Source organism: Heteronotia binoei, chromosome 1 (genome assembly GCF_032191835.1).
Source record: "Heteronotia binoei isolate CCM8104 ecotype False Entrance Well chromosome 1, APGP_CSIRO_Hbin_v1, whole genome shotgun sequence".
NCBI lineage: Eukaryota > Metazoa > Chordata > Lepidosauria > Squamata > Gekkonidae > Heteronotia > Heteronotia binoei.
Genome location: NC_083223.1, coordinates 175027868 through 175044824, shown reverse-complemented (window position 1 = coordinate 175044824; position 16957 = coordinate 175027868). Strand labels below are relative to the sequence as shown.

At 44.8% G+C, this 16957-nt stretch overlaps 1 protein-coding gene across 2 annotated transcripts in view; it reads right to left on the bottom strand.

Annotated features, from left to right (window-relative positions):
* LOC132575862 (latent-transforming growth factor beta-binding protein 1-like) overlaps positions 1–16957 on the bottom strand; it is a 368464-nt gene that overhangs the window by 208121 nt on the left and 143386 nt on the right. The window contains exons 8-9 of one of the 2 annotated variants that reach the window (XM_060244552.1): positions 15630–15863; positions 1884–1982 (exon numbers count right to left, since the gene is read on the bottom strand). In XM_060244552.1, the coding sequence (XP_060100535.1) occupies positions 1884–1982; positions 15630–15863 (333 nt within the window). The remainder of the gene's footprint in view (positions 1–1883; positions 1983–15629; positions 15864–16957) is intronic. The other variant, XM_060244558.1, reaches the window with a different exon arrangement.

Here is a 16957-nt window from a genome sequence, read left to right as displayed (position 1 = left end):
CACAGGAAGTAATCTCTGCCATCTGGAGAGAAGTTGTAATTCTGGGTAATCTCTAGCTGTCACCTGAAGATTGGAAACAATGGTTCCCCAAGAGGAAATGGCTGGTTTGCAGATTCCACCCCTCCTCAAACCCCATCCTCTCCAGGTCCACCCTGCAAAATTCCAGGAATTTCCCAACCTGTAGTCAGCAACCCTATCTCCTTCCCAGCCAACCATCAACCTACCTTTATCTGCCCCTCTGACTTCAGCTTTCCATCTCTTCCCTCTCCCTTCAGCTTTTACCTAGGAAAAGGTCCACAGTGAGGACCAAAACATCATGAAGTTCCCCTTCAGAAAACGGCCACCTTGAGGCACATAGTCCTCACTTTGGTCCTCACTTCTTCTCTCCCCCATTCTGCACAACAACCCAGTGAGGTAGGTTATGCTGAATGTCTGTGACTGGTCCAAAATCACCCAGTCAGCTTCCACAGCAAGAATCTGGGTCTGGCAGACCCTGCTCTGAAGTGCTGAGTGTCATGTCACAGTGGCTGTTATAGGATGGCGGCGGCTGCTGAACAGGAGCAAGCAGCCAGACCTGGTTAAGGCATGCCAGACAGATGGCATAAAGTCACCCAGAGGGTGCTGCCAGGCCTGCGGAAGGAAATGTCCAGGTGGAGTCTGACGATCTTCTGGGATCACAACTGATCTCGAGATAACAGATATCTTTTCCCCTGGAGAAAATAACAGTTTTGGAGGACAGGTTCCCAGCTGGGGCCTTTCCCAATCCCAAAGTGTAGCTTCTGTAGACTTCACCACAAAATCTCCAGGAATTTTCCAATCTGGTGCTGGCAACCATAGTCAGGAGTGGCCCCAATAAGTTCTGCCTCAAAGGCTGAAATAGGCCTTAAAAGGGCCTCCTCCCCCTGCCTTTTAATGATAGAACCAAGTTAGTTGGCTAGCAACAGGCACTGAAGGGAAAGTGAAGGCAGCTTCCCCAGAGGTCCAATGTTAAACACAGGATGCTATATTCTCTCTCTCTTTCCCTCTCTCTCTTTGTATCTAGAATAAAATGTCGTTGTTCTGCTGGAAAGGGATGCAATTTTTTCCCCCTCTATGTCTCTCTGGCTATTTGGTTCCCCAGAGGGTGAGGGGGAGGAGCTCTCAGCCAATTGAGGGAAGGCTTTCTGTGGCTGTTTCCCTTCTTCTCCCCCCCTTAGCCAATTGAGGAAAGCCTTTATCTCCTCTGCAAAGCAGTGCCAATTGAGGAAAGGCTTTCTGTGGCAGTTTCTCTCCTCCCTTCATCAGCTAATTGAAAGAAGGCTTTCTTTCTTTCCTGGGCAAAGCAGTGCCTTAGTCCTCAGTCAATGGAACCCAACAGACCTTGAGTGGCAGTTGATGGGCCAATGGTTGATGCACATCCCTCAGCCAATGGGAGGCCTGCATTTGGATACCCCACAAAACAGCTGCTGTTTTGGAGAATGTATTAGCAGTCCTGTGTGGGGTGTGTAAAGTGGGCCAGTAAACTGCCCTAACATGTATATAGAAAACTGCAGCTGAGCCATGGTATATGAACTTATAAATTATCCACAAATTTACTCTAAATAGTTCACCTAAGTGAATGCAGAAAGTGTTTGGATGCAATTTGTCAGTTTGACACCACTGGGTATTTTATACACACAAAATAAAATAAAAGATTACACTGCATCCTAAGTGTCCAGACCTGTTGAAAACAAACCACTTAACATATCATTCTGCCTTCCTGAACGGAATGTTTTTGGCTCACTTTTTAATTGAACCCTGCTACTCCATCTTTCCTACTTGATACTCTAATAGCATTCAATTATGCTGGAACATGTACCCATTTGTACCTCCAGCAATTCTTGCATGGAAAACATGCATCATACCTGTAACCTGAGTTGGTGCTATTACTTGACTAGCACTGGAAGAAGAGACATCTGGGCCAACTTCAACAGGCACAGGAGGAGAGGTTTTTTCAACTACTACTGTGTGAAAGAAGAAAGAACACAATTTACACATACATGGGCTACTGAATTAATCACCAATGGAAAACAAAGGATTGCACCACATTATGCTTTTAACAGGTATATGTTACAGATCTTCATTGTGTACCTGCTATAGCTGTGATTCTGAAGCAATTGCACGTCTCCCTTTAGCTGCTACTAGTTGCGCCCCCTCCAAATGTATTATTGTGAACATTAGATTATAAAAAGACATGTGATCACTTCATAAGTCTTGCCAGGTATGGAACATGTTTATAATGTATACTTGCTAAAAGTATATCTGTGGCAGCACTATCTTGATTCTGAACATTTATCAACAATATAATCTTTCAATCACTATGTCACAGAACTTCTGTCACTATGGAATAGATTTATAAAACATATCTTGTATAAAGCCATTTGAAGCATGTATAACAGTGTCTTGAACGCTTAACATTATTGAAGGAGGTAGTGGGATTTAGGTTGCATTCAGCCACCATGGCAAGCTGCATTCTGTCTGAGATTGGGCACAAACTAAATTTGCTACTGTCTTTGTGTGCATTGCTCATCCCACCTACTTCCCTTTGCACAGAGAGTTCCTAGCTTGATGATGCCCCAGTTTGCCAGGATGCCTCAACAAATGAGAGCTTGTTTACTCTCCCCAGTCCCCAAAACCTGGGATTAAACCAGGGTTAAGAATCCCAGCATGTATAAATACACTGAGATGCCTGCATTCAACATCATGGCAAACAGGAGCATGAACAAACTCTGGTTTGAATCTAATTGAGCATGCAAAGAGAAGAGCAAGGGAAGCAGGTGAGTATGGCAACAAAGTATTTGTGCCTAACCTCAGTTTAATCAGTTTGTTATGACGGCTAAAAGATACAGTTTTAATCAGTCTTCCCTCTTCATATTTGGGTGTCTAAATAAGTATCACGCTGCAAATATGCCATAAGGATTTTCCAGTCATTCACCATTTCATTTCAATCTGCTTCTTAACGAGTGCTCACCCAGGCACTGGCACAATCTTCCTCTGCCTTTACATACAGAATCTATAAGCATAATCAACCAGGCACAGCTGCTGCACAACCTCCATTGAGTCCACTGATTAATTGTTGACTGTCCTGTATGCCACAAAAAGCTCCCTGGGCACACTAAAGCTCTTGCATGAATACTGTAGCTATGTATCTTTCCCCATTCTTCTTTCTGCAACACCCCTCAGGCAATGTTTCTTGAAAGAAAGTCTAGATATAAAAGAAAATTCTCCCCAAACACTTACTCACTAAACAAACACACACACACACTCCTATACTACCCAGGAATGCGCTTTTCTATACTGCACACAAGGTTTAATTTGTCAGTAATATAGAAGACACTGGATTTATATTCCGCCCTCCAATCAGTCTCAGAGCAGATCACAATCTCCTTTATCTTCCTCCCCCACAACGAACACCCTGTGAGGTGGGTGGGGCTGAGAGGACTCCACAGCAGCTGCCCTTTCAAGGACAACCTCTGCCAGAGCTATGACTGACCCAAGGCCATTCCAGCAGGTGCAAGTGGAGGAGTGGGGAATCAAACCCGGTTCTCCCAGATAAGAGTCCACGCATATAAGAACCATCAGAATTTGTAGAGTAAGAAAGAATAATTATGTGATTTGGCCCTTGTTATATATAAAATTCCAACTATTTGGTCTACTAGATATTCCAAAGTGTAAAGCCATAATGTAAGATGCAGAGGAATAATGCACTTCATATTCTGCACAGTGATCATTACAGTCAAATTAACAACATTGCAAGATTAATTGCTAATTCTTCATGTTACAGCAGGGTTATGTAGAGAAGTACATACTGTACTGTGCTGTGTTTTTTATTAGATTAAAGACACTTTTATGGACATTTTCCTTCTTAAACCAGGTGCAGGTCCAGTTTTAGCCAAAGTGGTGGTAAGGAGTAACCATGCTCACAGGACTTTATGTTCCCACTTTCCCCCTTTGCCTGTGCAAATTTCCTTCTCCCCTTCCCTGATCAGTGTTACTGCAGCACGGGATTACATCTCCATCAGCATTAATCATGGTTTGCACACCATTTTTTAATCTAGCTTCAAGGTTAATCAAGAGAAGGCAATTCAATCAATGAAGTTTGAAAGCCAAATTCTAGCTACAGTTTCAAACCTTGGTTTAAAAACTAATCATGGTTAGTGATAACCATGATTAGCAGTGCTACAGATATAAGGCTCCACCACAGCTAATGCTCTCCAGAATTCATGTGGATGAGAGAAGTGAAAGGAAGTGCATGTTCTTGATTTCCAAACAATGGATAAGAGATACCAAGGATTATATATATATGCATTGGGCTTCATGACATTCATAAGAAGCCTTGTGAACAAGGGACTAATTCATGCAAGGGTCACCCAAAGGAGTAAAATTTTTCTGGATTGAGCACTTTATTTTGAATCTAAAACTTCAAAATAGAGAGGAAATCTAATCTAAAATGGAAAATGATATAGACAGTATGTGATTGTATACTCCCTTTCTTGTTTTTAAAGGGTTCTCATCCACTAAAGGAGGAGTCAAAAAGAGCTACCTGGAAACTGTGGATGCAGGTTAATGGCTGAAATCCCAGGAGAAAGTTGAGGTTGGCCAGGCTGTATTATAGGCTTTTCTTGGTCATCAAGTGAAACTAATTCCTAAAAGAATGGTTAAAAATTAATTGCTATTTTAATGTAAATAGCCCCAAATTTTGGAGGGAGAAAGGTTGCCTCTAAAAACTGTTGCTTCCATAGTTATTATATATTATCTAAAATAAATGCAGCTTGGCAGTATTGCTCTGTCACTCATTTTTTCTTTCCATTTAGCAGCAATGTATTGAACAATGTACTGTATAGCAGTTTATTTTATACCTTCTATATAGGCTATATAACACATTGGGTCACAGGCATGTATAACTGTAATTTAGAAAGGACTTTCTTTGCACAGGTACTTCTTATTTCAAAGTGCCTGGATTCAGGGAAACCAGAAAATCTTTTATAGATCAGATCTGTGGCACTGTCATTAATTAAAACTATACATTATGGGTGCAATCCAGAATAAAGTTTGCTTCATTTAAGACCTGTTTCAGTCATTGGGTTTTAAAAATCAGAGTTTCCTTACCACAAGGAAAATTTAACTGTGCAAGACAGACACTAAGAGCACTAAAAGTGATGTTTGAGAATTTCATGCTTTATGCCAATAAAGGTATGAATTGAATTTCATGTGATTTGATCGGAAAGATCTCACAGTCAGTTTAGTAAGTAAAGTGAACCTCACTGAACTCTCCCTAGAAACCACAATGATCAAACCGAGGCTATCATGATTTGGTCACATTAAGAGAAAGCAAGACTCACTAGAAAAGACAATAATGATAGGAAAAGTTGAAGGCAGCAGGAAAAGAGGAAGACCCATCATGAGATATGTGTGTGTGTTCAGTGCCTTCAAGTCAGTTATAACCTGTGGCAACTGTATGAAATAATGTCTTCCAAAATATCCTACCACTGAAAGCCTTGGTCAGGTCTTGCAAACTGAGGCTTATGGCTTCCTTTAGAGAGTCAATCCATTTCTTGTTGAACATGAGATGGATCGACTCAGTCAAGGAAGCCAGGGCCCTCAGCTTGCAAGACCTGAGCAAGGCTGTCAATGGCAGGCCGTTTTGGAGGTCATTCATTCACAGGGTCACCATAAATTGGAAGTGAGTTGGCAGTACTTAACACATACATAATATATACATGAACTAGGTGTACAACAGATTTATCTCTCCTCATAATAGGAAAAAAAAAAGTGAAGCCAAAGAAGGGTAGCAGTAATGCCACCGATGGGCTGTGTTGGAGAAAGAAGGGATTGCCTGGACCAGGGGTGGCCAAACTACCTCTCGGGAGCCACATGTGGCTCTTTCACGCAGATTGTGGGCTCTTGAAGCCCCCACCACCCCATCAATTGGCTTGGAGAAGACATTCATCTCTTTAAATCATGTCTCCAAGCCAAGCCAGCTGGTGGCTTGGGGAATGCATTTAAAGTTAAAGTTGCTTTCTTTCCACCTCTCCCTTCCCATCTATTTTCCTTCCTTCCTTCCTTCCTTCCTTCCTTCCTTCCTTCCTTCCTTCCTTCCTTCCTTCCTTCCTTCCTTCCTTCCTTCTTTCCCTCCCTCCCTCACAGCTCTGATGTTCAAGTCTTGTGGCTCTCAAATGTCTGAGGTTTATTCTACGTGGCTCTTATGTTAAGCAAGTCTGGTCACCCCTGGCCTGGACTTTTAGAGTTATCTGATGAGGACAACAGCAGTCAGGACAGATTGTGGGAAGATAAGGTAATGTGGGAACAAAAAATGGTGACAGCAGAATCGGGGAAAGGGGCTCCTGAAAACAAGCTAGTAGCAGAAAAGTGTGTGTTATTGATGCAGGGGTTTGATATGCTGCACTATATGCTTCTTTTAAAGGGGGAAGTGAAATGGAAACTACTTCCATTTATTTTAACTGCAATATGCAGTATGGCTGCTGATCATGTGATTTTTCAGTCTGCAGGATACACACATCTGCAGGATGGGGGGAGGGACGGTGGCTCAGTGGTAGAGCATCTGCTTGGGAAGCAGAAGGTCCCAGGTTCAATCCCTGGCATCTCCAAAAAAGGGTCCAGGCAAATAGGTGTGAAAAACCTCAGCTTGAGACCCTGGAGAGCCGCTGCCAGTCTGAGAAGACAATACTGACTTTGATGGACCAAGGGCCTGAGTCAGTATAAGGCAGCTTCATATGTTCATATATGTTCACACAGCACTTTGAGCTTCTTTCCAATGGTAGTTAATAAGTATACAGAACAATCCTTGAGTTTAGAACATAACCCCTTCTCCTATTGAAGGTTTTTCCGACTGGAATAAAGAAAGCTGAGTCTGTTGTGTATATATTTTTCCACAAAGGTGATTAGCAGTCCTCCAGTTTTATGAGAAAAAAAAGAGGCGAATTCAGAAATAACGTAGACAGAGGCTACACTTGAGTGTGAAGTTTTATCCTGCTCCCATGTATTCCAGATTGAAGCATGTTGATTTTAACCATTAGAATCTATGCATGAACAATGAACCTAAATGCACAATCTAATTGCAGAGCTCCACCATGTTGTGCTGTATTATGCTATATGTGAAAAAATCTTGGATGTGGAGAATCTTGACAGAGAAAGTGTGCTAATGCTTAGTATTAAATAGACAAAGCTGTTTTATTTTTTAACACTAGTTCATACAATAACATCATATGAACACTAATTCATACAATGACCCTATCCGACATTGGTATATGGTTGACTACAAGACCAATTAAGAAAGCATGCTTCCTACTAAAACAAGATGTTTCCTATTGAAAGTTATCCTTCATTTTGATGTGCTAGCAAGTTAATTTACTTTTAAAAACCATACAAAAAGCTGTATAGATTCTTTAATGGCAGACAATCATGCTGTTTGTGCCTGTTTGCCCATATATATCCTGAATACCATTATTTTTCAGAAATGTGTACCTTGATATTTTGGTTAAATATCTGGTTGACAGACTGCACCCAAAGAGTGCTTGTTAATGGTTCCTCATCCTCTTGGAGAAGAGTGACAAGTGGAGTACCCCAGGAATCTGTCCTGGGGGTCCTATATATTTCAACATCTTTATAAATTATTTGGATGAAGGAATAGAGGGAATGATTATTGAATTTGCAGATGATACTAAATTGGGAGGGATTGCAAATATGGTAGAAGACAGAGGATATAGGATGATCTTGACAGGCTAGAAAACTAGGCTAAAACAAATAAATGTAAAGTCATGCATTCAGGTAAAAAAAATCAAATGCATAAATATAGGATGGGACAAACTTGTCTTGGCAGTAGTATGTGCAAAAAGCATCTCGGGGGTCTTAGTAGACCATACACTGAACATGAGTCAGCAGTGTGATGACATAGCTAAAATGGCAAAGGCAATTTTGGGCTGTATCAAAAGATATATAGTGTCTAGATCATGCAAAGTGATGGTATTGCTTTACTCTGCTCTGGTTAGACCATACCTAGAGTATTGTGTTCAGTTTTGGGTACCACAATTTAAGAAGGATATAGACAAGCTGAAACATGTCCAGAGGAGGGCAATGAAGATGGTGAGGGGTCTGGAGACCAAGTCCTATGAGGAAAGGTTGAGGGAGCTGGGCATGCTTAGCCTGGAGAGGAGACGACTGAGAGGTGATATGATCACCATCTTCAAGTACTTAAGAGGCTGTCGTATAGAGGGTGGTGCAAAGTTGATTTCTGTTGCCTTGGAAGGTTGGGCCAGAACCAACAGGTTGAAATTAAATCAAAAGAGTTTTTGGCTAAACATTAGGAAGAACTTCCTGTCAGACAGAGCAATTCTTCAGTGGAACAGAAATGGGCTCTCCTTCCTTGGATGTTTTTTAACAATAGGTTAGATGGCCATCTGACAGCAATGCTGATTCTGTGAACTTAGGCAGATCATGAAAGGGAGGGCAGGAAGGGTTGCATCAGAGATAAATTGTGGGGTTTTTTTTGCCATCTTCTAGGCATGGAGCAGGGGTGACTGGGGATATGGGGGGAGGTATTTGTGAATCCCTTACATTGTGCAGAGGGTTGGACTAGATGACCCTGGAGGTTCCTTCCAACTCTATGATTCTATGATTAAACCAATACACAAAACCCTGTAAAACAGTTTAAAATGTTTTTCTTTGGGTTGTGACCATGGGTCTTTATTTTGTCTTAACTCAATGCAAGTTAAAAAAAAATACTAAGTGACCTTCCTTCATACTCTACAGAGCAGGCAATCAAGCCCAAACATAAACCAAACATACCTAGGAGGAAGAGACTGCATATCCCACAGAATGTTAGATTATAATCCACAGATTGTAACACTACTTCTTATGGCCTGCCCAGCACTTTCTCAAGAAGTTCTGTTACTGTCTAACTAGTTCCGATAAAACCCAGGAAGATTGTACTGCCAGAAGGAGCTGCAAAACCTATCAGCTATATTAAGCTCTTAGGTACACCTATGATTTCTGAATAATGGGACTGCTTATACTAGTATGGGTGCAGGTGAGGGAAGATTCATGTCATTTTGGTAGAGCAATTTATGGGCTGTGTCTCTACAGACCACTTTAGCATATTTAGACACACTACTGGCACAATAACTTGCTTCAAAAATATCCTATTGAATTGATGGAAACTTAAGTAGTTTTAAAGAGCAACCCACATTTTAAGCAGAAAATGAAAGAACAGGTTTAATGGACTTTCCCTTTGGTGTATTTTTGCTTTGTTTTTGCTGTCAAGTCACAGCTGATTTATGGCAACTCCCATGGATTTTTCAAGGCAAGAGCAGTTCACAGGTGGCTTGACTGCCTCTGCATCGCAACCCTGGACTTCTTTGGTGGTCTCCCATCCAAATGCTAACCAGGCCAACCCTGTTTAGCTTCTGAGATTTAACAGGATCTGGCTAGCCTGGGCTATGCAGATCAGGTCATGGTGCATGGTACTAATTTTAAATCTATATTGTTTATTCTTCACATTCTATTTCACAATAGCCAGAATACAAAGAACTATTTCAAGTAACTCTGTGTTCTAAAGAGGAGTCTGAAGTTCTGTAAGCTGGCTACAGCCAACTAAGGCACAGCAAAGGTTTTTTAATGGAGAGGAATTCAACAGCAGTTTATGATTATGGCATAGAGATATGTTGTTCAAAAGAAAACCTAGTGGACCTAACTTGTTCTTTGGTTGCTGATCAGCATGTGAGGTACCTCTGCATTTCAAAGTTACTAGAGAGTTGCCATTCTCTTAGGGAAGATGAACAAGGAGGCAAAATTAGATATAGGTAGGGCTTTTTTTTTTTAGCAGGAATGCACAGGTATGCAGTTCCGGCTGGCTTGGCATCGGGGTGTGTGACCTAATATGAAAATGAGTTCCTGCTGGGCTTTTCTGACGTCACTTCCGGTGACGTCACTTCCGGTGACGTCATGCCACCACCGGAAACAGGAAGTGGCATCACTTCCTGTGACATCATTTTCCCCGCGTCACCTGCCGGAAACGGAAAGTGACATCACTTCCTGTGACATCATTTCCCCCAAATGACATCATTTTCCCCAAATGCCACTGCCGGAAACAGGAAGTGACTTCACAGCACTTCCTGTGACGTCCCCAAAAATCCCCCAAATATCACCGCCGGAAACAATTTTGTTCTCAAATCCTGTATATACTTCATCAGTATATGGGATAAGGCACTTTCTCAACTGTGCTGCATAATGCAGCCTATTTATTTTGTCCTGTTGGCTCTGTTGGCTCTATCTGCGCCACCTTCATCACTTTCGGGGTGTGGATCCCCCAGTGGGGTGGTCTCCCGACTCCCTCCGCTGACTGTTTCTGATAGCCCTGCGCCCCCTCTTTCATTTGATATGTGTCCCGTGCGGGTGCCACCCTCCCGCCGGGAGATGCCGCAAAATGAGCCCCCTTGAGGCTTATGGCGGCAGGGCTCGGGGGAAGCGAGCTAGACTGCTGTTCTTTTGAGGGGTTATAGAGTGTTTCGAGCCCGTCCCTGTGGCATCGGTCCCATCGTTGTGGGACCCAGGGGGCCGGCGCAGCGGCACGCCGAAGCAGCCTGTCACTAATAACACAGGTCGAGATGCAGGACAGGAACCTGGAAGTGACCGACAGGCTGCTTCAGCGTGCCGCTGCGCCGGCCCCCTGGGCCCCACAATGATGGGACCGATGCCACAGGGACGGGCTCGAAACACTCTATAACCCCTCAAAAGAACAGCAGTCTAGCTCGCTTCCCCCGAGCCCTGCCGCCATAAGCCTCAAGGGGGCTCATTTTGCGGCATCTCCCGGCGGGAGGGTGGCACCCGCACGGGACACATATCAAATGAAAGAGGGGGCGCAGGGCTATCAGAAACAGCCGGCGGAGGGAGTCGGGAGACCACTCCACTGGGGGATCCACACCCCGAAAGTGATGAAGGTGGCGCAGATAGAGCCAACAGAGCCAACAGGACAAAATAAATAGGCTGATTTATGCAGCACAGTTGAGAAAGTGCCTTATCCCATATACTGATGAAGTAAATACAGGATCTGAGAACAAAATTGCACTAGAAGACACAAACACAAAGCTCCCTTACACTGAATCAGTGCTTGGGTCCACCAAAGTCAGTATTGTCACATAAGAGAAGCCCTGTTGGATCAGGCCAGTGGCCCATCCAGTCCAACACTCTGCGTCACATAAGAACATAAGAGAAGCCCTGTTGGATCAGGCCAGTAGCCCATCCAGTCCAACACTCTGCGTCACACTTAAGAACATAAGAGAAGCCCTGTTGGATCAGGCCAGTGGCCCATCCAGTCCAACACTCTGCGTCACATAAGAACATAAGAGAAGCCCTGTTGGATCAGGCCAGTGGCCCATCCAGTCCAACACTCTGCGTCACATAAGAACATAAGAGAAGCCCTGTTGGATCAGGCCAGTGGCCCATCCAGTCCAACACTCTGTGTCACATAAGAACATAAGAGAAGCCCTGTTGGATCAGGCCAGTGGCCCATCCAGTCCAACACTCTGTGTCACACTTAAGAACATAAGAGAAGCCCTGTTGGATCAGGCCAGTGGCCCATCCAGTCCAACACTCTGCGTCACATAAGAACATAAGAGAAGCCCTGTTGGATCAGGCCAGTGGCCCATCCAGTCCAACACTCTGTGTCACATAAGAACATAAGGAAGGAAGGAAGGAAGGAAGGAAGGAAGGAAGGAAGGAAGGAAGGAAGGAAGGAAGGAAGGAAGGAAGGAAGGAAGGGAGGAAGGGAGGGAGGGAGGGAGAAAGGGAGGGAGGGAAGAAGGGAAGAAAGAAAGGAAGGAGGGAAGGAAGGAAGGAAGGAAGGAAGGAAGGAGGGAGGGAGGAAGGAAGGAGGGAAGGAAGAAAGGAAGGAAGGAAGGAAGGAAGGAGGGAGGGAAGAAAGGAAGGCCACCCCCAACTGCCAGCCCCCCCCCCCCGCTTTCGGCCCCCTTACCTACGGCAGCGGCGAGTCCGGCGGCGGCGGCAGCAGCGGCGTGTCCGGCGGCGGCGGCGGAGAGGCCTTTCCGATGCCCTCCCGGGCCTCCGCCAGCACGGGGGGGTGGTAGAGGCCAGGGAAGCGTCGGAAAGGCCCGCGGTGGTCGCTGGAGGGCCTCCAGCGACCACCGCGGGCCTTTCCGACGCCCTCCCGGGCGGAGGAGGACGGGGGGTGGGGGTTTCGAGCCCCGGGAAGCGTCGGAAAGGCCCGCGGTGGTCGCTGGAGGGCCTCCAGCGACCACCGCGGGCCTTTCCGACGCCCTCCCGGGCGGAGGAGGACGGGGGGTGGGGGTTTCGAGCCCCGGGAAGCGTCGGAAAGGCCCGCGGGGGTCGCTGGAGGGCCTCCAGCGACCACCGCGGGCCTTTCTGACGCCCTCCCGGGCGGAGGAGGACAGGGGGTGGGGGTTTCGAGCCCCGGGAAGCGTCGGAAAGGCCCGCGGGGGTCGCTGGAGGGCCTCCAGCGACCACCGCGGGCCTTTCCGACGCCCTCCCGGGCGGAGGAGGAAGGGGGTGGGGGTTTCGAGCCCCGGGAAGCGTCGGAAAGGCCCGCGGGGGTCGCTGGAGGGCCTCCAGCGACCACCGCGGGCCTTTCCGACGCCCTCCCGGGCGGAGGAGGACAGGGGGTGGGGGTTTCGAGCCCCGGGAAGCAGCGAAAAGGCCCGCGGGGGTCGCTGGAGGGCCTCCAGCGACCACCGCGGGCCTTTCCGACGCCCTCCCGGGCGGAGGAGGACGGGGGGTGGGGGTTTCGAGCCCCGGGAAGCATCGGAAAGGCCCGCGGGGGTCGCTGGAGGGCCTCCAGCGACCACCGCGGGCCTTTCCGACGCCCTCCCGGGCGGAGGAGGACAGGGGGTGGGGGTTTCGAGCCCCGGGAAGCGTCGGAAAGGCCCACGGGGGTCGCTGGAGGGCCTCCAGCGACCACCGCGGGCCTTTCCGACGCCCTCCCGGGCGGAGGAGGACGGGGGGTGGGGGTTTCGAGCCCCGGGAAGCGTCGGAAAGGCCCGCGGGGGTTGCTGGAGGGCCTCCAGCGACCACCGCGGGCCTTTCCGACGCCCTCCCAGGCCTCCGCCGCCACCGCTGGGCCCCGTGCGCGGGCGGGGAAGGCGGCGAGTGAGGGAGGGAGCGTCCCTGAGCGTGCGCAGGGCAATCTGCGCACGCGCAGGGTTGCTCCCTCCCTCACTTGCCGCCTTCCCCGCCCGGGCGCGCGGCCCCCGGCTCTCTGGCTGGCTAAACCGGGACCTCTTAATGGTCCCGGTATACCCAGCCCGGGAGCCGGGAATTGGGGGCCAGAACCGGGAAAGTCCCGGGAGACCGGGACGGTCTGGCCACCCTATACTGGGCTGACAGTTCATAAGATCCAATCAAAAATGCTAAAATGAGCTAGAGAGCATGGCCAATGATGCTGGCATATCATTGTGTTTTGAATGAGAAATGCATAGTTGTTAAACTATTTTTATTGAACTGACAATCATTTGCATTATTGTAAGTTTTCAAACTGTATGATTCAAGAAGCTATGTTCAAAAGAAAAATCCCTTTTTCTTCAACTAGTTTTGTTTGCTGAAGTTCATGCAAAATCTACTTATTTAGATATGTATATATCCCATCTTCCGCCCCACTTTTCTGAGTCATTTGTTATCTCATTAAGCAAGGGCTATTTCTCATCTAAGTAACCCAGTTATTTACTGGCCTGGGTATATACAGTGAAATCTATTTTTCCTCTTAAATAAACCACTTAAAGGCCTCCCAAGTTTTCAATGTCTGCTTTTAGGAAAAGTACCTTTAAATATGTTCTTTCCTACAGATGGGACAAACACAGCTTCCAACATTCTGATGAAAAATTTCAGTATGGTCAGAATTAATCTTTGGCTACCCAAAAATAGTTCCAAACTCCATTGCTAGATGCATCCTTTTGTCTTGTCCAGACAGTAGAAGTTCTGGCAGAATGTACAAGGTACATCTACAGTAGATCTTCACATAAGAAGCTGCTCTCTACAATGGAGGCCATTTCTGGTCATCATCTGATAACTTTGGCAAGCATTAAATAGAATATGCTACCTAAATAATTGTTGATTCATCACATGACCAGATTGATTTTTAGTTTGCAAACCTGCATTTCATACATCTCATTAGGAACTTAATACTGATCTAGGGACATGATGGAATAACCAAAGTACTGCTTAATCATGATGCAGGTTGTAATTGCTGCTAAGTGCCATGTGAATTATCTACAAAATTATCTTCCTGCCCAAAGCTAGATCCAGCATCCACTCCCCACCCCGGTAGCCTAGTTTAACAACTTAAAAGTATCACTCAGAGAAATTCTTAAGCAAGACTCTGAATAGGTATTTTTTTACATCTGTTTATGTGCTTTACTTTATTTAAAAAAAATTAAATTTGAAAATAAATTAGGGCAATCATAATTAATTCAGAATCTATGCATGGGTATTTCGTTCAAAATTAAATAGATTATACAGGCTATGAACCAAGTAAAACACGAAGAAGCTATGTATGGTAACGTCATTACTAATTTCAGCAAGACTAACATCATTCTTGTGCAGTCATAAATAAAGTTTCCCCAAGCCATCTTTGCTATCAGATTTGGATCTGTTAGAGATGCCAAGTATCACCAAAAATAGATCTTTACTTAGGAAAATAACTGAGATTTAGAATGTATCATCCAAACTCAGAAGTTTACACAGTCCTTCACAATGAAACCTGGGATGTTCAGGGATAAAATTCCAATTCAAAATGCTAAATCTAGGAAATGGCTTGTGGAATAGTAAGGAAGTTTTGAAAGCAGTTCCATGGATTTGATACTCCAAGGATCAAATTGTTTGTGATTATGTTTTTTGTTAGACTCTTTCGAACCCTGTCCACAGACACTTCCCATCTATTGTTCCCCCACACATGCTATTCTACAACAAAAACTTTTAAAACAAGGATCACAACACTCCACACAGCCACCAGTATATACCTGCCTATGGTCTGTTCACCAGTAGCGTGTTGGCAATGCATTTATTTTTGCACATGCAGCAAGCCTTCTGCTTTTCCTTGCTGTTGCACTGATGCTAAGCAGGTTAAAACAGGACATTTTGAAGCAGCTAATTTTAGAGGCATTTGCAGAAATCATGCAAAGTGAGACACAAAACTATTAAACCAACATTTAGAATCATTTCATGTAAGAACTGAGATGGTGAATGGTTTTGTCATATTTAAAAGTCTCAATATTCAATAGGATTCCAATAAGAGTCTGCTTCTGCGTGAGTCATAAAAACAACATCAAATTAAGACTTACTCTGGGGTAAACACATGTAAGACAGAAGATAGTCTTGCAGGGAGCTGCTCATCTGGTACAGTTCCTTGCCCTAGGGGCAGGATTCTTTACACAACAAACAAAACCAATGTTCTGAAACTTGAAAATAAGTTCCTACAATATATGATGCAATCAAGTACTTGTTGTGTAAACCTTCAAATGTTTCATAAGCAGACTTTACACAGTAAGAAGGACCACAGGGGAAAAACACATGCACAGATACACAAGATACACTAAACTAACATCATGAAATCCCTTGTCCACTCTCACCTTCTCGCACAGCCACCTCGGGCTCACTTTTCTGTGAGATGGTCAGTGCCTCCACTGGCTCTTCCTTTGCTGGGAGAGGTGGAGGAGAAGTACCTTTAGCAACATGTTGAGTAATCTGGGTCTTGCCATTGACAGGTGGCTGAACTCTAACTGCAGGGTGATGGTAAAGCTTGTTTCTGTGAGAGCCAGAAACCGTATAGCCCATTCCACCAGGGCAGATTTCCTTAAAAGCAGCTAGATTTGGGATGGGAAAACATTCCTTTAAGAGTCTAACAGAACAAAAATTTTGACACATTGGAAAATATAATGAAGAAAATCTCTCACATATAAACTCTGACATCAAGAACATTTTTTACAAGCCTCTAGTCTGAAGTTAAGCAAAATCACAAAATATGTGTGAATTCTACAGCACAACTTATTTAAAGGGTTTCATTTGTTGTCTGCAGAAAAAGCTTTCACTTCAGAGTAATCTAGTTCATTCAGGGTCTTAATTGTTACAACAGTAATGTTGATTTGCAGAATCAAAATGGGTCAGTGTATTTTAAAATTCAAATAGTATTAGTTTTCATGTGCATTTAGCTGTTCTCAATGTAGTACAAAAGATAAGAGTTCACTAGCGCTGAAGGTTCCATGGAATAAAGCAGTAGTGTCAGATAAAATAAGACTAGATGTAGTCTACCAATTCTATTTTATCTTTCAAGAGATCATGTGTACTTCTTACTAAATTCTTATTAGTTCTCAGGATCTTTGATAGGCAACTTAGAGACAAAGCACATATTTAATGAAGTCCTATGTATTTTCCTTCTAAAATTAAACACTCTCCCTCAGTGCAGCTGCTCAGTGGAGGCTACAATCAGAAGCAGAAGAAGGCCAAACATGGAACAACCCCTTTCGTCTTGTCCCCCCCACCTCAAATCTACCCCCAGCTATTTTGCTCTCCTCAGGGGAAAAGACATATGGATTTTGTCTTGTCAGTCTCCTTCATCCAGACAGTGAAAAAGCCAACAGTATTTATCTCTTTGCATACTTAATGAATACGAATTTCAAATTGTTAACCCAGAAGCCAAAGTTAGAAGAACTGCAGTTGGATAGCAGTATTGGCCATTTTAAACATAGGCAGGTGGCCATTTGAGTTCAGATACCCATTTTTTTATATCTCACCCCATATTTCTGATTTGCTTAACCTACTACATGTTTCTGTCCCTTCCAAGCTATCCTATGACTTCTTCTGCATATCAGGCTGCCTCCCACAGGATTGGATCATATAATGCACACCATAACCTTCTCTCTCTGCAGGTAGTACAGGAGTAACATTGTATCCTCCGATA